This window comes from Equus quagga, chromosome 20 (assembly GCF_021613505.1).
Source record: "Equus quagga isolate Etosha38 chromosome 20, UCLA_HA_Equagga_1.0, whole genome shotgun sequence".
In the NCBI taxonomy this organism is placed as follows: domain Eukaryota; kingdom Metazoa; phylum Chordata; class Mammalia; order Perissodactyla; family Equidae; genus Equus; species Equus quagga.
Genome location: NC_060286.1, coordinates 9,892,350 through 9,912,633, shown reverse-complemented (window position 1 = coordinate 9,912,633; position 20,284 = coordinate 9,892,350). Strand labels below are relative to the sequence as shown.

Genomic DNA, 20,284 nt, shown 5'->3' with positions numbered 1-20,284 from the left:
ATTGTGCACGAAGAAATCCCAGGGGATTTCTATCAAAGTTATTGGACCACATGAAAAAATTATGACTGAAGGATGATAAAAACTTATTAAAATATAACATATTTGCATTGATGAAAGATTTTTGATGGATTGTCCAGTTGTTTAAAAGAGTTTACCTCTGTAGTAAACTATTTGTGGACGCACTGTGATCCTTTCCATGCTTCTCCATAATGCTTTCTTCCTGTGGAGGATTCAACTCAGATTCCGGGGTAAAGTTCTTAACCGAGTCTATTGCCTAGGCAAATATGCAAAGTAGTAAACAAAATAGCTTCAATATACTTAATAGTCTGGAAGAGATAAACACTTTATGATACAAAGGGATATCATTGATTCTTTCTACCCCAAACCAGGAGATAATACGATGAGGTTTCTCAGCTCAGAGAAAGGCCTTCCCAGAGAACAGAGGAGATTTGTTAGACTGAGTCTCACCATCTAATCGGTAAGTCAGCACGGGAAAGGAGGTCTCCCAACCCCCAAATTTTTTTTCTTCCTGCGACCACATAGCTGTAGTCAAAAGCAGACAGAAGCCCAGCAGGCAGAAGCAAACCTTGAAAACAAACACATCTCATTCCTTCCCCACGCCTTCTGACTAGCAGTCTGGCCTGGGGTATACAGTAAAGGCCCTCTTACCTAGAATTCAAGAATTTAGAAAATTCAATTCCCAAGGATGAAAGACAGTATAATGAGGAAAAGTTTAATGAGAAAAAGACACATGACAAATGAACTAGATCGTCTCAGCGAAGCTGAGGTATCTGTACGGATTAGACCCAACCTCTTGTACCCTCAATAGCAGCACGCACAGACAACGTGTACTCATAACGGCTCAAAATGGGCTCTTTTTCAAAGAACTCTTTGTTCCTCAGAGCAAGATTAAGTTATGTTTATTACAGCTCTCGTTCATTGTATTCTAATTCTTAGAAAAGCCGTCTTCCTTGAATTATTTAAGTGGGAATTCTCAGCTGATGGAAACAATCAGATAATTAAAACCAACACTTAATTAATGAGAAGTGGATTGCTGTACACTTGGCCTTTTTCATTGGGTTTACTTCTGAAATACATTATCCACATTTAACACCTTTTCAGTTGATGGCTGATCATCTGATTCTGCAGATGGCACCTCACTGTGGGCATTCCTTCCTCCATTCTCAGATGTGTTCGTGGTCCCCCTAGGAAGGAATCAAAACCGCATATTAAAATAGAGGGAGAAAAACGAAGCCTAAAAGAAAATGAATACTACTCCATGTCATTTGATTTTGCAAGAGGCTTTATGTCGTTTAAGCACTAACTTGTTCTTCGATGTGCCTCCCACCGTAGGTTGCAGTGTCATATGAATCTCAGAAGCGCATTTCCGAAGTCTTTCTATCTTTTGTTCATAATCTTTAAGCACTCTCCTCATTTCTTGTTGACTCTTCTGCGAAGTCAGCTCTTCACACAGCTCCCGCAGGACATTCATGTGGTGATCAAGCTGGTACAGACTGCCTTCCTCAGAAAAGCAGGCCTGACAGAGGAGAAGAGCAGGAAATGTGTTTCAAATGAGTTTACATAATTAGTCCATGAGGATTAGAAACTAACAGATGTGTGTGACTTGAACAACACATTCTTATTCAGGCCTGTCCACTGTGTGCCTGGGGTAGCAACTGGCACCAGAGAAACAAAGATGAAGAAGTCAGCCCTAAAGGGGTTTGCCCAGCCCGGTAACACAGTGAAGGAAACCAGAATACAGTAGGTCCCCTTATCTGTGGTTTTGCTTTCCACCATTTCAATTACCCACGGTCAACCACAGTCTGAAAATATTAAATGGAAAATTCCAGAAATAAACAATTTATAAGTTTAAATTATGCACCATTCTGAGTAGCACGATGAAATCTTATGCTAGCCTGCACCAAGACATGACTCATCCCTTTGTCCAGCGTACCCACACTGTATACACGGCCCACCCAGTTACCAAATTGACTGTGGGGGTATCGATTGCAGTGCCTGTGTTCAAGTAACACTTGAGTTACTTAAAAATGGCCCCAAAGCACAAGAGTAGTGATGCTGGCAATTCGGATATGCCAAAGAGAAGCCATAGAGTGCTTCCTTTAAGTGAAAAGCTGAAAATTCTTCACTTAATAAGGAAAGAAAAACAATGGTACACTAAGATCTACGTTAACTTTTACTACAATATATTGTTATAATCGTCCCATTTTATTATTTGTTATTGGTGTTAATCTTTTACTGTGCCTAACATAAATTAAACTTTGTCATAGGTATGCATATATAGGAAAAAATAGTACCCATAGGGTTCAGTCTGTCAGTGGTTTCAGGGTCTTGGAACATATCCCGTATGGATCTGGGGGGACTACTGCATGTCACTCCAAAATATGCCTCTTTGACATGAAAATTATTTTGAGCTGAAGGCAATTAACAAGCAGTAAATACAGAAAAACTCCCCCTTTTCTGCCCTAAAGCAGGAAATAAAGCCTCATTTTACTGGAGACAAACTCTTAGCAGCCCAGAGACAACACCAGAGGAAGCTGCACACAAATCTTGTTAAACTCACCCTCATCTTCCTACTGACTTCCTCCCCATTCACCACCCCCAGCCCAAACCCTTTGTCTCATCAAATCTTGACAAACTGACTGTTTCTTTGCCTGAGAGGTATAAAAGCTTCCAGCTCTAGTCACTTCTTTGGGTCTTGTGGAGGCTCCCATGCACATGCCAAAATTAAATAAAATGTGTATGCTTTTCTCCTGTTAATCTGTCTTTGTCAGTTTAATTTTCAGACCCAGCCAGTGACCCTAAGAGGATGGAGGAAGACTTTTTCCTCTCCTACAGCAGATACACAAATAATTAACATATAGTGTGACAAGTGTTATGACAGAGCCACTACCTGCCTGAAGGAATCACACAGAGCCTACTTCACATGAGGCAACCTCCTGAGCTAGACACAGAAAGTACAAGTCCGAGTCCTCCCAGGATAAGGGGAGAAGGTCACCCCTGCAGAAGCAGCAGCCACGAGAGGAAAAGTTCCAGATGTTCTGAAAGGACAAATAGGCTAGCGTGGAGGGCATGGCACAGGAGAAGTGACAAGGAAGGCGTGTCCTGGGGCCAGACTGTGAAGGGTCTGCATGGCCTTCTAAGGAGATGTCCTGGGAGTAATAATGGTCAGCCAATGACATAAGATCTGTGGTTCAAAGGGATCACTCTGGTGATGAGTCTGGAAGATGGTGAACCATCATCATACTGAGAAAACAAACCAGGTTAGGGAAGTGACCACATGGATGGAAAGGAAGGAAAAGCAGCAGCTGTTCTGAAGAGTAAAGGCTGGACCTGGCAACTGAGCCATTAAGGCTGAGTGGGAAGGAGAGGAAGGCAGTTCTGAGACGGCAGTGCCTTTCATAGCAGGACAGATAAGAGGAAGGAAAGTCTGAGAGGAGATATTCTTGGTTGGTATTGGACATGCTGAATGTGAGGTCTCTGAAGAACACCAGTGATATCTACTACTGAGAAACAGAACCTGGAGCTCAGGGGACAGGACAGAGCTGGAGACAAAGATTTACGCACCATCATTGTAGAGAGGGCAGTCAAAACCCCAGAGTGCACAAAATTGCCTAGAACAAGCATGAAATTAGCCAAAAATGGAGACCCCCCCCCAAACTAAAACATTAAGATAACACAAGAAAAAAAGAGAAATTTGTGAAGGATGCTCAAAAGAAGCTCCCTCCACCTCTCCCAGCCCCCGAAAAATAAGGAAAAGCAAGAGGATTGATATTGGGAGAGTCACAGTAGTAGACAGTTTAAAAGAAATGAAAAGAGGGGTCACTACTGTCACATATGTAGAAGCAATCAAATCGGATGGAACCGAAAAGAGATCATTAGACTGGCCCCTGCTGGTTTACATCCTGATTTGCTATCTTTCACAAAAGCTGAGCTTCTGAGGACACCATGTCCTCACCTGTGGCTACTTCAGCAGCAGGTGACACCCAACTAGAGTGTCAAAAACAAGGGTCACTGAGACATATCAAGGGAAGTCATGAAATATTAACTCAATGCTGAATTTTTTCACTTCTAAAAAGCAAGACGCACAGGCTCTAGTTAGAACTTGAACCACATAAGGGATAATCCCCAAGGGATGAGAGAGCTGAAGTAATTTTCAGAGCAGAGTTAATCCCAGGCCAAGGACACACACAACTATTTAGGATAAACCCCAAAACGATGGCAAAACGTAAATGAAATCAGGTTGTTTACCTCATGCTCCTTGATAAGACCCTTGGTCCTTCCTCTGCGAATTAGTTTCTTTTCTTTAGTTATTTGTTTTTCGAGTTTCGAAATATTGTCACTAAGTTTTCCTTTTTCAATGTCTATTTTTAGTTGTTGAATATACAAAGCCATTTCATGATGAAGAGACTGCAAAAAAGCCAAAGGTACATATTAACCATGGGAACAGAAAATATTGAAAAGATTTTCATTAGAAACACAGAAATACTTGTTGTAACAAAGGACAGAAACAGAGTGTAAAAGAAATTCTGATTCATCCTTGTATCTTTGGGGAGGATGTTTTAAAATATACCAGACCCATAAACATATATATTTTTTCTTTCTAACAACTAAAAATGTGTTTTAGCTGTGAGAGACACTGTTAAGAGAATTAAAAGACAAGCTGCAGAATGGGAGAAAATAGATACACAACATATCTCTGAGCCTATGGAGAATTAGTAAATAACTACAACATCTATCCTGTATGGGATTCTGGAACAGATGAAAAACGACATTACAGGAAAACTGAAACTGTGGAAATATGAATAAAGTATAAACCTTAGCTAATAATGTATCAATATTAGTCCATTAATTGTAACAAAGGTACTATATGAATATAAGATGTTTGTAATAGGGGAAACTGGGTGTGGGGTATGCTAGTATTCTCTGTGCTGTCTTTGTAATAATTCTGTAAATCTAAAATTGTTCTAAAATAAAGAAGTTTATTTTTAAATGTGTTTTAAGAGGAACTTTAACAGTAGATATTCAGTTACCATAGTCTCTCTCTTTGTGTGTGTGTATACATATTATGTATACACACACACAATCACCTTTAACACTAAATACCATTTACTGAGCACACACTTTGTGGCAGGTGCTTTATATAAATCCTTGTGACAATCCTGCCAAGGAGGTGGGGTCATTCCCATCCTACCTGTGAGGCTCCCAGAAGTAAAGTAACCTGACCAGCTGCAGCCAGCTCTGTCTGCCACCACAGCCTACACCTGTTTTGCTGTGAAACTCTGTATGTGTGCACGTGTCAACATGTTGTCTCAGTCGGGACCCAACTAGCAAACCAGGAAACACTAAATCTTTAACGCAGAGGGAATTAAATGCAGGGACTTGATTACACAACAGATGAAAGCCAGAGGGGTCAGTAAGGCAATCCAGAGATTAGCACTGGCAGAAAGCTGCGCCCATCCTTGGGCTGGAGGCTTCAGTGGTGCAGAGGCAGAAGAGCCATCCACCAGAAGCTGGAAGCCTGGAACCGGCAGCCGGGGAGACGCAGCTGCCAGAGACACCGCCCACGAGAGGGAGGGAAACAAAGTCTTTGCGTGCTCCCTTTCTCCCCTCCAGTCCCCCTCTAATCGCCAAACAGGGTTGTCATTGGCTGAACACAGTCAGAAGGTAGCTGACGTGGGGCCTGGGAACCACAGACTGCAGGACCTGCTCCTCTGCCATACGGAGCAGGCAGGGGGACAGCCCTGATGACAAACAGGCCCAGGGTCAGCTCTACAAGCACAAGTCCCAGATGCATACACAAGTTCTTACCTCCCACTTGGCACAGACATCTCCACTCTTTTCTTCCAAAGACAGCTTTACATCCTCGGTTACGTTAGTTTTCAGTTCTTCAACAGCTTTCAAATACTTGGCCAGGCTTTTAGTGTTAAAAATTATTAGCGCTTCCTAAAAAAAGAAATGCAAACAGGAACATGGAAGCCTCATTAAACTGCCAAATCCTCAAAGCTCATTTTGGTAGGTCTTTAACAGGTAGAACCAGGATGGGACTCTCTGAAGACTATTTAAAGTTAGGCAAGGCTTTTGTTTGTAAATTAAGTCTGATATTCCTTTTGCATCTCTTGAATTATCTTGAAAAGAATTGCAAAATACTTATTATTCAAATGCAGTTACACATTTGAGGCTCAAAGACTTAAGATATTTAAAATGATTTTTGTTACCTCTTAGATAAATAATCAAAAGGCTTATTATGATGCAGAATAATGAGCCACTGGTAAGGGTTCCTCTAAAGTTCTTAAGTATTGAGCAGATGACCATACTTCATAAGCAATACAACATTAAGAGTATACCCTCATGTATTAGCGATCAGTGTTGCAATAAGACACAATTTATAGTAGGGTTAATATGGCAAATATTTAATATAGTGCATAAGCACTTTTATGCTGCAAGGAGGCAGCATGACCTTATCACGGACTTCAAAGTTTTGCCCAGGAGCAACCACACTGGCAGTCCTGTCCCAGGGAAGGAGCAGCAGTGGGCAGGGATGGGACTGCCTTGCCAGGAATGTGTCTGCTCCTTACTTCACACTTACCTGCTCTTATAGAGTATTACCGGGCAATACTCTGTAAGAGCAGAAACCTGCCTTAGGTAATTAGTGAATGACAGAACAAAGAACAGTTTAGGGCCTATGAAAGAAGCAGAAAACCTATAGGAGACAAGAAGACAAAAGTAATTCTCGGGGAGAAGGCAATTAAGCAGGGTGGGAATTCATTCATACACTCACTGCACCTTTATTATGGGTCTACAGCAGAAAAGATACAAGGCCGAGCCCAAGGGACCTTCTCCAAGGCCAGATTTAAGACCTAGGGAGCCACTCTTACCCTCTAGGCTGGCAGGGAGCTCCTACAACCCAAGTCCCTGGAGTCGCAGGGGTCTCGGAGCAGTACCTGGCAGGGCAGGGGTCTTGCTTCTGCTGTGGAAATGGATCTACTTCACTAAATGCAAGAGGCCAAAAGGGGAATCCCTGACCTCAGATTCCAAAGGAAGATGGTCGGGGAGAGGAAAATGCTGCGAGAACTGACACCTCTAACTCTTCTGCCTGGTAGCGGAGGGGCCTGGAGCCTCTGTGTACCTTTTCCTTCTCCTTTTCCTGAGCTGACCATATCTACCCTCTTGAAATCCAGCCTAGTGATTATTTAAAAGAACTTTTGACCCTGTAAGATCAATTCAGCACTCTCAGCAACCTGAGAGTAAAACTGGGGAAACAACAGCAGAATTGGTCAAAGTTGGTGGCTAGCAAAGAGCAAATAGCATAGATCAAGCAGGTGAGGGCTTTGAGGCTGTGGGAAAAGCAATGTTGAAATGGCTGATCATAGGGTCTAGTATGGTTAACAACGAAAAAGACCAAAATAGGGTTGAGGCCCAGCAAAGAGAAGGGGGCCACAATGAGAAGGAAGAGAGGCTCCTGTGGGAGGTCCTTTTCCTAAAAAGAATGGGAGCAGCAGTGCTGGGAATATCGCTTTACTCCATCTTTATCTCCCCCAAAAGCTGGCTCATTTTAAATGTTGAGCAAGTATGTTAAATGTTGGATGAATGAATGAACGGAAAAACACACATTACTCACGGGGAGAGACCTCGCTTTACTTCTACTTCTTATCCCCCCACGCTCCTCCCACAGGGTTAATTAACAGTGAGTCTCTGCTTTAGATACATCTTAAGCCATGAAAAAGCAGCCTAAAACTGTTCCCATACAAAACATTATTGGATCTTTACCCATAAGCATATGTCCATAAATAACTTTTATCAAATCATTTTAATAATAAAAGCATTATTTTACATTTGGAGAATTTTAACTACTCCAAGTATCTTCATATCCCTTATTTTCATTTAAAGACACAACAATTTGGGCAGCTGGATGGCACTAGAATTATTATGCTCGTTTTATTGACTAAAAAAGCCAGAGAAATTAAATTCTTGTTCAAGGTCATAGTCACTGTGTCTTTACACTTTTCCTGAGTCCACTGGTGGATCTACAATAAAATTTGAATTAAAAAAATTCCTCATTTGGTTGTTTATTTTTAAGAGTCTCTGAGGAACAATTCATAAAACTGGGAAATTTTGAAGAGTTACAAAGCCAGGTAAACTTTAATCGCTGAGGGCCTAGTGGTTACAGTTCAGTGAGCTCCACTTCGGCGGCCTGGGTTCAGTTCCCCAGCACAGAACCACTCCGCTCGTCTATCAGTAGCCATGCTGTGGTGACGGCTCACACAGAGGACTAGAAGGACTTACCACTAGAAAATACGACTATGGACTAGGGCTTTGGGGAGGGGGAAAAAACCCCACTAAAAGTTACAGTCACTTTGAATATAATTACAGTGATGGAAACATCTTGATTTCAAATGAGATAGGTAGCTAACAATAAATATCCCACACTTGATGGTTGAAAGAGCCCCACCTTGTATTTTGAAATTAGTCCACTCCGGCTCTCTCTTTGGGCAAGTAACTGCTCAGCCCTCGTAATGTATGATTCAAGTTCCTTCTGTAATTCTTCCATCTTCAGCCTGACATCCAGCTCTGGTGAAACATCAGTTGAGTTCTTCAACACTGCAACTAATTTTACCATATTAATCTGTGAAGACACAATATTGTCAACTTAATGCTTGGTTCAACTCCTTAGAAAATTCATAAGTTAAATATTTTTTTGGAGTAGCAACTCCTATTTTCCCACTAGACATAAAAATATCCTATTTGTTATATTGATATTTTTCAATAGGCTCTAACTTATAAAGAAATAAATATAATGCAAAAGCTATATTTAACAAAACATTTCCAAACTACAGGGCAATCCCTCCTTCCCTGTCTTCCCACTGACCATCCAGTTTTAAAGACTAAATTCACCAAATAGAGAATATTAAAGAGACCTGGACTTTCTCCTTAGCTTCTTGAATCTTTGCCTGAAGCCCAGCCGTGAGAACATGTTGGAGAGATTCCTGGCTTGAAACATTTTGCACATCCATTTGTAATGTATCTTCAGTTCTAGACACAAGCTCTTCGTACATAGAGCCTTTGGCAATAAGATGCTATTAAAGCAAATTAAAGTGAGATCACAATAAACATTCTGATTATATGTTAAAGATTAACCTTAAAAAATCTCATCAGGTAATCATAAAAACTTAATTATTAATCCAAAATGAGGCAAATTTATATTCTAAAAAATGTTGTTCTAAAAATCCATTTGGAAATTTTATATTAATACTGATTCTGAGTAACATAGTCTTTTATAGATTATTCTTTATGTACTAAGCACTTTAATAAAATAAAAACTAGAAGTAATACAATGCAAATAGAGAGAAAATAAGTTGAGAGAGAAGTAATAAATCTTAAAATGCAGTTGTTCTAAGTCAAATCAATCCTTAGAAAACTGAATAAATGTTAGTGGAGAAAACGGCTATTGGAAAATAATCTTTATAGAACCATGCTTTGTAGTACATACCAAAAATACAAAGTTCAAATGGATCAGAAAGTTATATATAAAATATGAAACTACAAAAAGAAGAAATTATCCATGAAAATTGATCTGCTCTCTGGATGTGGAGGGCCTTTTCAGCACAAGAGTAGAGATAGAAACGACTACAGCAATATAAAAATTTTCTATGTGAAATAAAATAAACAACTTAAAAGTCAACAACTTGGTCAAAATATCTGGCACACAAATGAAAATGGTTCAGGTTTCAATGAGCTCATAAATTCAATGCAATAAATTCAATAAGAAAAGTACTAAGATCCCAAGGAAAATTCAGAAAATACAAAAACAGGTAATTTACAGAAACAAAAGGCTAATGAATAGTTCACTCTCACATGTAATCAAAAATGTACAAATTAAAATAACAACGAAGTACCATTTTTCAGCTGTCAAATTGGCAAAAAAACGTTTTAATTACAACTCAAGGGTGGCATGTGTGGGATATAACAGAAATTATATTGTGTGATATCAACTGTGTAAGTGTTGATCTTATTTATGGTAGGGTAGTAGAATTACGGTGATTTTAATTTTCTTCTTTATACTTACACGCATTATTTAAATGTTCAGAAATTAGCATATTCATTTATAATTTCAATTTTTTTGTCTTTCTAATTATAAAACGAACAAAAGGTAGTGTGAAAAACTCGAACAAGAATAGAAAGGTACAGCATGTAAAGAAAAAGTTCATCTTCCTTCCCATCCCTCACTTAGCTGTCATTTAATTGATCATTCACACATTCATTTAAAAAATACCTATTTTATATTTACTATGTATCAGGAAACACACTAGGTGCTCAGCATAATGCAGGATCAAGACAGAGTTAGCTATCTGTATCTCCTTACAGGCATTTTTCTATGGATATAAAAGCATAAAAAAACAACTATTTTAAAAAGCACAAAAAGGATTGCATCACCCATACTGTTCAATGACCTGCATTTCTTACTTTACAATATATCATCTTGATCCAACAGAGATCTACTTAAACACTTCTTAACAGAAGTGTATTGTAGCACGAATGTATTTTCACTGTTTATAAGAGGGATCATTGTTATTTGGAAATATTTTTTAAAGATTTCATTTCTCATTTCTCACTCATTTCTTTTGCCAAAATAAATTTCAGATACAGCAAATAAATAAATATAAAAATAAAATTAGAAAAGCATAGGCAGATAGCACAGGTAAGTTTATATAATATTTTCAAAGCAATAAAAAGTATCATCCGGGGCTGGCCCCGTGGCCGAGCGGTTAAGTTCGCGCGCTCCGCTGCAGGCGGCCCAGTGTTTCGTTGGTTCGAATCCTGGGCGCGGACATGACACTGCTCATCAAACCACGCTGAGGCAGCGTCCCACATGCCACAACTAGAAGGACCCACAACAAAGAATATACAACTATGTACCGGGGGGCTTTGGGGAGAAAAAGGAAAAAATAAAATCTAAAAAAAAAAAAAAAAGTATCATCCTTATAAACAGTGAAGATGCAAAATGCTACATATCCATCTTTCAGAAATGTAGATTTAGAAGAATTATACAAATGTTCCCTCATTTCGAGAACTTTCCATCTTGTTGTAATTTATGACAGGCTCTGGTAACTTTTATAGCTGAGCTGGAATTCAGTAAAAACCTCAACTGTAGCTTCTTTCCCAGGAGAACTGAGCAATATTAAGACGCAATCTTGCCTCATTGCTTTTCAATGAGTCACCTGCCTCAGAATAAAGGCAGGATGGAGATTTAACATCCCTCGCCCTCCGGCATCAAGTAAGGAAGAGAAAGTGGCTTGACCAGTGGGTGAGCTTTCAAAGCACAGACTGTGTAATCTCTTATATTCACATTGCACTGAGCCATGTGAGACTGAACTCACTCACTCATCTCCTCATTGCCCACTAATACAAGAGAATATTTCAACATTTTAATCTCCATTCTGTAGCTGGGAAAATTAATTCAAGAATTTAGACTCATAAGGACTTATTAGTGGTCTTCTAACCCATCCTCTGTCTTCAAGCAAAATCACAGCAAATGATCGGCAAGGGATGAGAATCCATTTTTAAAAGTCCCAACAAAGAAAATTCAAACAATAGGCTTATTACTACTTACTTTAAAACTTTTAATTTATCTTAATACCTAAGTCCACAAACATGAAAGCTTTTCATACTTTTAATACCTCTACATTCATACCTGCAAAGATTCTTCCATTGAGGTGTCCACATCATCTTGGTGTCTCAGAAGATCCAAAACAGATTTGGTCTCTGCCTCCCAGACCTCCACTTGTCCAATGAGTTTTTCAACCTCTTCAGCCACTTTCAGTTGTTCCGTGAATCCTTCATTCTCTTTTTCAGATTCTTCCTCAGCCTACAACATTCAAGATTATCACAAAGAAAATGAGAACATCTACATTATAAAATAATTTTCAATTTTAAAAAGTTAAACCTCTTTTTTTTCCTGAAGAGTGCTAATTCAACATGTTTTAATGATTTAAGACCTAGGTTTTGGACAATAATAATAAAACTTCATGATAGTATATATCACTTTAAAAATTAAAAGGTTTGTTCACATACGTTTTCTTAATTATAGTATTCCTATCAGACACTATTATCTCCATTTTACAGATAAGATTAAAGCTTAGAAAATTAGAGTATTAACTCTATAAACACATTTTAAAATTTGTATACAATTTAATTAAATACAGCTATTAGCAACAGTTGTTGTGAAACATCGTCAAGGAGACTCAGAGTCAAATTTCAACAACCTTAGCCCTTTTCTCATTGATAATTCTCAATATTCTATAGGTTGACATGCTATAGCTTTACATGATAGATACATTCTTAAAGTCGTTTTTAATCATATCATATTTTAAAGGCATCAGGAGAATACAGAATTCTATATTCTTCTATTCTAAAAGCATACTGTACAAATTCAGATCTTTCAAGATATTCTCTGATCAGGTCTTCTTTTGGTGGAAAAACACTGGCACTCCATCGTGGCAACTGACCATAGCCGGTTAAAAATTACTTTCTTAAGCAAAGCTGTGTAAGGTATTATTCTGAAGGAAGTACATTTCCAGAACCAAAGGTATTTTATCTTTCAGGTGTATGATGTTTACTTTGGGTCCTTTTCCATATTCTTATCTATAACCTAAAGGCATCTTCCAAATTACCCAACAAAGCAAGCAAGAAAGATTACTTTTTCTCCCATTTTACAGAAAGGAAGCAAGATACAGGCCAGGGGTTAGCCTAAACCTAGATAATTTCTGCACAGTAGTCAAAAGTAACCTGAAGAAAATATCAACTCCATTTCCACAGCTCAGAAGTCATGACTGCCTCTGCGTGTCTGTGGAACTCCTCAGCCAGTGAGGGGCACAGGACTTTAACACTAGAGACTACTTCACGAAGGGAGCCACCTAAGCAGTTTAATGGAAAATGATCATACTTTAAATGGTATCTCACAATCACACTTACCATTGTTTCAAGAATATAATTTTTTCAAAAGAAAAGCAGCAAAGTGAAATTATTTCTATATACAAATAAAATACATAAAGTATGACTATTTTACCTTCATATTCTGATTATGATTTTCCGGAAGTTCTATTGATATATCTGCTGAAAAATCAACCGTTGGTTTTTCTTCTTTAGGCAGCTGAATATTTCCAGAATTGTCAAGAATGGGCTGATCTTGTTTTTTTATAAGTGGCAGGTTCATTTCCTATAAAAAATTAATGTAACGAAATTTAATGCTCATTTTTTTATGCTAAGATATATTATTACCAACAATAAATGGACATAAGATATTCAATATATTTTTAGGATTTATCTATTAGTAACAATGTTAGAAAATATGAGCATTTCTCATTAAGACACTTCAATCTCAAATTGTTAAGCATAAAAAATAGAATACTTTAATAATTTAAGTTCAAAAGTTATTTATTCAAGATATGCTTTCATAAGGCACCTTGCTAAATATAAAGATAAATAAAGCAGTTTATATTCTCAAGGAGTTTGAAATATAGTAGGCAAAAATGCTTGTTGTTCTTTAATGGTAAAGGAATTTCAACTAGAAAAGTGTATGTGTCCACACAAAAATTTGTCCATGAATGTTCATGGCAACACTATTCATAACAGCCAAAAAAGTGGAAAGAACCCAAATGTGCATCAACTGATCAGTGAAGAGATAAAATGTGGTATATCCATACAATAGACTATTATTTGCCAATAAAAAGGAACAAAGTACTTATACATGCTGCAACGTGGATGAACCTTGAAAACATTACGCTAAGTGAAAAAAGCCAGAAGCAAAAGACCACATATTACATGATTCCATTTATGTGAAATATCCAGGACAGGCAAATCTATAGAGACACAAAGTAGATTAGTGGTTGCCTAGGGCTGGAGAGGTTAGGAGAAAAATGGGGAGTGACTGCTAATGGGTAGAGAGTTTCTTTATGAGGTGATGAAAATGTTCTAAATTGATTATGGTGTGGCTGCACAACTCTGTGAATATACCAAAAACCACTCAGTTACACTTTAAATGAGTAAATTGCATTGTATGTGAATTATATCTCAATGAAACGTTATCAAAAAAAACTTACGAGCTGAGTTTTTGTAATAAACTTTCTCCATCTTTTATTCAGCCTCCTTAGTTCTTTAGAAATAGATGATCCAACTTCATCATTGCTGACTTGAATTAAGAAATTTCCCACTTCATTTAAAGTAGTATGTTCCAGATTCCATTGGGATAGTGTCTCAAAGGGAACCTACACAACATATAAGCAACATAATATTTTAATGCCATAATATTTATCTTTCTATTTTCTATAATAGATCTTTACCAAGGTTGATTCTAAGCAAAAGTAAGTGTGAGGTTTTTGCAGAGACTCTGACCCTCCCTTAGGGGGCTCCCCCATCTCTATTGGTCCATCTCTTCATCCCTAATCACTAATTGGCAGGCACCAGCTGTCTGTCATCACTCCCGGTCCTGGCCCTCTAGGAAGCATCTGATCTTCTATCTTTCTACTACGTGGCTGATGAGCTTAGAGCAAAGGTTCTCAAACGTTTCCAGTTCTTGGCACCCTTAATGTCTCAGTAATTTTTAATGGATTCCTTAAGCCAGAAGAATTACCTAACAGTCTCATTTTTAAGTAGTCAGGTCCAAAAAACTTAGTAGTAATTTGCATGGTGTCCAACAGACAGATGTTGCTGTAACTCCCTCGAAATTTAAATTATCTTGAGAGTTCTCTTTGGCGGCTCAGGGCACCTCAGCACAGAGTTTGGGAATTGCAAGGCTTAACTTGTTGTTTTTCTCAGAGTTACGTGAATTTTAATAAAAGACCTTTAAAGACAGAGCTGTTGAAAGCCAAAGGTTTGAATTTCTAATCTCAATATAGGCAACAAGGAAAAGGAATGACTTCCTAACTCCTCACTCACACTTACCACAAATTTTACTTTCATATAAACAGCCTATTTTTTCCTGAGTAATTTTAGTTTCTATTTGGAAAATATTTCATCTGAGAGCCTACCTATATCCATTTGCAATAGAGGAAAACAAATGAAAGAAAGAAAAACTACCTCAGGGAACAATCATAAAATAGACTATTACACAAATAAATAAAAAAAAAATAACATGGAAATTTCTTCCACACTTCTCCACATAAGTCTAAGGTATTTCATTTTTCCTTATCCAGAAACCCAGGAAGGTTTTAGAGCTGAAAAGTATTCACCCAAATGGAAAAATAAAACTTTTTAAAACATCAACTTATTTTAAATGTGTCTATAAGCTGTAGTCTTTTATTTCCTTTCCAAAGAACTTAGCAATATATCTTCCAAAAGCTATACTGTGTGTGAAAAGTACACCCCAGTAAAGCTCTGCATGCGTGTGTGTGTGTGTGTGTGTGTGTGTGTAAGTCAAACCTATAATGAGGAGAAAACTTCCTTTTGAAAATTATATTAGGAAGACACTAAACTCTCTCCAAGACCTCGAAGAATTTTTCCAACAGTCAGGCTTATTCTTCTCTGGCCTCTCATTTTTGGATTGAAAATGAGGGTCTGCAAACAAAATGGAAAAAAAGAAAAAAACATGTACAGTTGAGCAGGTGCCCTGAGCCTGCAAATACCTCTGTAACTTGTTCCTTCTTTGTCTCCTCAAAACAAGCCTTTAGGGAGCGAAGCTTCTCCGCATAAGCAGCCCAGGATGCCAGGACTTCTTGTAGAGTAGACTTCACATCGTATATATTTTTTCTAGACATACAGACATTAGATTCCACCATCGCATATTGTTCACTAATATTCTGATATTCTCCAGCTATAATGTTAACAAAACAAGAAAGTAATCTTAGAAAAGATTTATTAATAAAATAATACTAACAAAAATATTTGCATATTAACAGTAGCAGAATAAATATACTCTGATATTAAATGTGATTGCAAGAATTTTCCAAAGAAAACACATAAGTAAAACCAATTTCTAAAACATTAAAGTATAAAGAAAGTGAAACAGACAAAATGCTATTTTTAAGTGATATTCATGCCATCAAAAAGTAACTGTATAGCTTTACCCAAATTCTTATGAATTTCTCCACATTTCTGAAAAGAAGTTTCAAGTTGAGCTAGGAACTCTTTTTCTTCAATAAATTTCTGGAAGAAAAAGGAAAAAATGCATATTGATAGATTTTACTTTTAAAAATGTGCCAAGAAATCCAGATAGAGACATATAAACATTGAAGAAGCACTTAGGTGGCAAAATTTCTTTAAGGCTTTAATACTACAATTTGGGTAAGAAAAGAAGAGCAGGTCATGAAGAAAGATAACCTCTAGGAGACATAAGTATGAGTATGAACACTGCCTAGGTCAGAGACCTGACGAAGTTTATCCAAATGTGGTGATATGGTTCTGTAACGGTTTTCCACTCACAGGAAAAGGCAAGTTAAGTATTACAGCAATTTCAAAATCTCCCACTTCACATATTTATTAATATTGCATAATTTGTATCAGTTTCTCTTATTTCACATTTTATTAATATTGAATGATTTTTTTATTAGATATATTAGAGTACGTTATAAATAGATGCCATCTATCACACGAAAACATCTGAGAAACTACCATTAACCAAACTTTTACGCGCCCTCTGCAAGTAAATTCTGCTATGGAAAAAAACACTGAGCTAATTAGAAATTCATATTTATCATACACTTATTACGAGCAAGAGTATGATTATTTAAATGTAAAAATGAAAAATCAAAGAAAGCAAAAGAAATAAAAATATTCAAAATCTAGTCTAGTTTACAATGATGCTTCCTTTTCAGAGATGTACAGTGTTTAAATCATATATTGTAAATAAATCTCTCTTCATCATTTCATGTACTAAAAATTACAATCTTGGATTTTTCTCTTTTTCCCTCATTCTAAAAGGAAGGAAACAGAAAGAAGGATAATAAGGTCTAATTGTAGAAATGACATTTTTATGATGCTTTAGTTTTAATTTAGAAGTGAACACATATTTAAACAAATTTGTAACATTTTTTACTACAAATTACATAGATTTATATATGATGTATAATATATAAATAGATTATTCATATCCTCCCCCCAAAAACCTCAAGAAAAAAGGTACCATTTTTCCCACTCTTAAAACTTAAGAAGCTAAGGGGCTGACCCCGTGGCCAAGCGGCTGAGTTCACACGCTCCGCTTCAGCAGCCCACGGTTTCACCGGTTCAGGTCCTGGGTGCAGACACGGCAGCGCTCATAAGGCCATGCTGAGGCGGCGTCTCACATGCCACAACTAGAAGGACCCACAGCTAAAAATATACAACTATGTACCAGGGAGCTTTGGGGAGAAAAAGGAAAACTAAAAAATATCTTTAAAAAAAAAAACTTAAGCTAAGATTAAAATGTTCTAAGAAAAATTTAATTTTTGAATTAAACTAGGAATCTGAGTGGGAAAAAGGATTAAACAAGATGTCCAGTAAGTGAAAGTAGGAATTTCTAATGGAAATAACATTGAAACTTTCTCTATGTAGTTAATTAGCTCGGTTAACTCAATCTCCCCCGGGCTGATAAACAATGCTGTTTTTTCTTTCTTACTTTTCCTAATGTCTGCTATTTGACTATCCGTAATTCTTTCCTCTAGGCAATATTTGAGCTAATGAAAGCTACCAAAAAAAATCCATCTCAAAACCTAGAGGTAAAGGGAAATTGCACCAATAAAAAATGCAAACCCAGCACCCAGACACGCAGAATAGTTGTGTAAGACACGACACAGAACAGCTTACGCGCCAGTCTTCCAGAAGAAATTCCACAGATTCTTTGCTCCCGTATTTGCTGTTCCAAACATCCAGTTTTGATTTCACTTCATCTAGCAAACCAAGAACTGAGCACTTATAGTAATGAAATTCTAGAAGTGGAATAAATTTTTTCCCCGAAATGTTGTTGATTCTGGAAAATAGCGCAGGTTTTAGAATCTTACTTAATAGTATTGGCCAAATGTGAGATATCTGTTTGGCACTTTAAAAAAACATTGGGCCTTTAACTTTTCCTTTAAACACATGGAACTCAGATGTACTTTTAAATATTTTTTTTTAAACAAAGCAAAACAAACATTTTGGCTAGATATAAAACAACTATTTCTAAGGTGAAAACATCTAACAGAACAGTTTTCTGAAGGAATTATTTCACTATTGAGAAATCCTACAATAAAATGCTGACCTCCAAAATATTTTACTTAATTTGAAAACTTCTGTATAACTTAATGCCACTATAATTTTTTTTTATTGAGTTATTGATAGGTTACAATCTTGCGAAATTTCAGTTGTACATTAATGTTTGTCAGTCATGTTGTAGGTGCACCACTTCACCCTTTGTGCCCACCCCCCACCCCACCTTTCCCCTGGCATCCACTAAACTGTTCTTGGTCCATAGTTTTAAATTCCTCATATGAGTGGAGTCATACACAGATTATCTTTCTCTTGCTGTTAATGCCACTATAATTTAAACGTTTATGTATTAAAACAGCTTTCATTGTTAGGCTAACACTCTTTTATTATCATTCTAATAAGTTGCTTATCATTAATGAGAAAAGAGAAGACATGGACAACCATCAATTAAATAATCTCTATATTTGTATTCTAGAGTTGATAAAGCGTCCTTATATACTTCCTCCCATTTCACTCAGCATCCTTGTGAGACAAGAACAGGGTGATTATCATTATCCTAAATTTACAAATGAGGAAATATGCTCAGAAAAACAGAGGAACGTGGCCAAATCCAAGACACGGAGCTCAGTTTCTGACTCTAAGTCCAGAACTTACTCCACCACTGCATTCTACTATCCAATGAAAAAGGAAATATGTTAGCATGATATGTCACTATTATATAAAACATGAAGATATTATTACCAAGATTGAAAAGAGAATACTTGTCAGGAATTACTTAAAAATCTGTACTTTGCAGTGCACGGTCCCTATAGGCCCGTGTTAGTGCTCAAACACGAATGGTAGGAGCAATTGTGAAATGGGAGAGTTACACACCGTCTTTTCATTTCCTCCAGTTTGTTAGGCGGTACCAGTGGTAAATGTTTTTCATCTCTATTTTCAAATGCCAGGAGAGTATTCAAATGACAGTCAAATTTATCCATCAGACTCTGAAAAGAAATTTAGCATGACATGAACCAGATTTACTGCCAAACATTGTAATTGAGGGTTTCTTAATCCCATTTGCTCTGTGCATACATTGTATCCTTTTTCAAAAAAATCATAAAGCCCGTTTAGTTTTTTTAAACTAAGATTTTGTGAATAAATATTTTTATCATAAATGTTTTAAACTTTTACAAAATTTAAACATTTTACAAAGAGGCAGACGGCAGTTTCTTTGGTAAAAGCATTATCAAAATCGTTTGTTTTCTAATGTATTTTCCATTTCTTTGTGGGCTCAAATGCTATAAATCTCACATATCAAATTCTTTCATGCCATTTTAGTGAGAACTCAATCTCCCACATTTTAAACCCATCTCCCCCCTCTTTTGTTAGACTTTACAGCTGCTTTAGAACTTACTGAACTCTCTTCTTATTGTTTCAACCTTAAACTAGCACAATGCTCACGAAGAATGTGAAGCTGTCTTCCGGATCCCAAAAATCCCTGGGAGAATCAGTCTAAACCAACTTCAAATACCCACTATATTTCCTTCCCTTCTTTCTAGGAAAAAGTCTTCCTCAAGAACAGCTCCCAACAAAGTGAAGATTTTTTCCATATTTCTTTTTCTTTGCCAACCTTGAATAAAGTAATTTTCTCTTGTATTAGAGCCATGGCTTCAGAATAATCCTGGAAGGCTGGCAAATCTTCATCTATAAGCTCCTCCACCTCATGGAGCCAAGCTTCGATTTGATGGAGGGGCAACGGCAGGTCATCATTCAGCTTCATTTTCCACACATTAATCTGAAAAAACGGAAGGCATCCTTCAGTAGAACTCTTCTGGTTTATTGCTTCACACACAGCATGTTTAATTCTTTAAAGTTTCTCTGACCCATTAGTCAGGGAAATCTTTATCAATGGGTAAACTTCTTAGTTCTAAGTATCATTTAGCTACCTGCTGATCGAGAGGATAATTTGTTTAAAAGCTATAGGAGAAGCAGGCACAAAGGTAAAAACAAATGTTTTGATAAATCTGTAATCAGCTATGAGCGGAAAATTAGAAATATTTAAAGCACCCCTCCGAGCAGAGGTACACTATCGTACTGAATGACCACCGTTTGAAATGCTGTGTGCCCT

At 37.1% G+C, this 20,284-nt stretch overlaps 1 protein-coding gene across 6 annotated transcripts in view; it reads right to left on the bottom strand.

Annotated features, from left to right (window-relative positions):
• Positions 1-20,284, bottom strand: part of LOC124230766 (nesprin-2-like) — a 298,061-nt gene that overhangs the window by 184,792 nt on the left and 92,985 nt on the right. For all 6 annotated transcript variants that reach the window (XM_046647128.1, XM_046647127.1, XM_046647130.1 and 3 more), the window contains exons 12-26: positions 19,787-19,951; positions 19,048-19,160; positions 17,794-17,956; positions 16,080-16,158; positions 15,639-15,826; positions 14,118-14,282; positions 13,085-13,234; positions 11,711-11,884; positions 8,937-9,095; positions 8,471-8,644; positions 5,830-5,964; positions 4,270-4,428; positions 1,326-1,537; positions 1,115-1,205; positions 156-274 (exon numbers count right to left, since the gene is read on the bottom strand). In XM_046647128.1, coding sequence (XP_046503084.1) covers positions 156-274; positions 1,115-1,205; positions 1,326-1,537; positions 4,270-4,428; positions 5,830-5,964; positions 8,471-8,644; positions 8,937-9,095; positions 11,711-11,884; positions 13,085-13,234; positions 14,118-14,282; positions 15,639-15,826; positions 16,080-16,158; positions 17,794-17,956; positions 19,048-19,160; positions 19,787-19,951 — 2,246 coding nt within the window. The remainder of the gene's footprint in view (positions 1-155; positions 275-1,114; positions 1,206-1,325; positions 1,538-4,269; positions 4,429-5,829; positions 5,965-8,470; positions 8,645-8,936; positions 9,096-11,710; positions 11,885-13,084; positions 13,235-14,117; positions 14,283-15,638; positions 15,827-16,079; positions 16,159-17,793; positions 17,957-19,047; positions 19,161-19,786; positions 19,952-20,284) is intronic.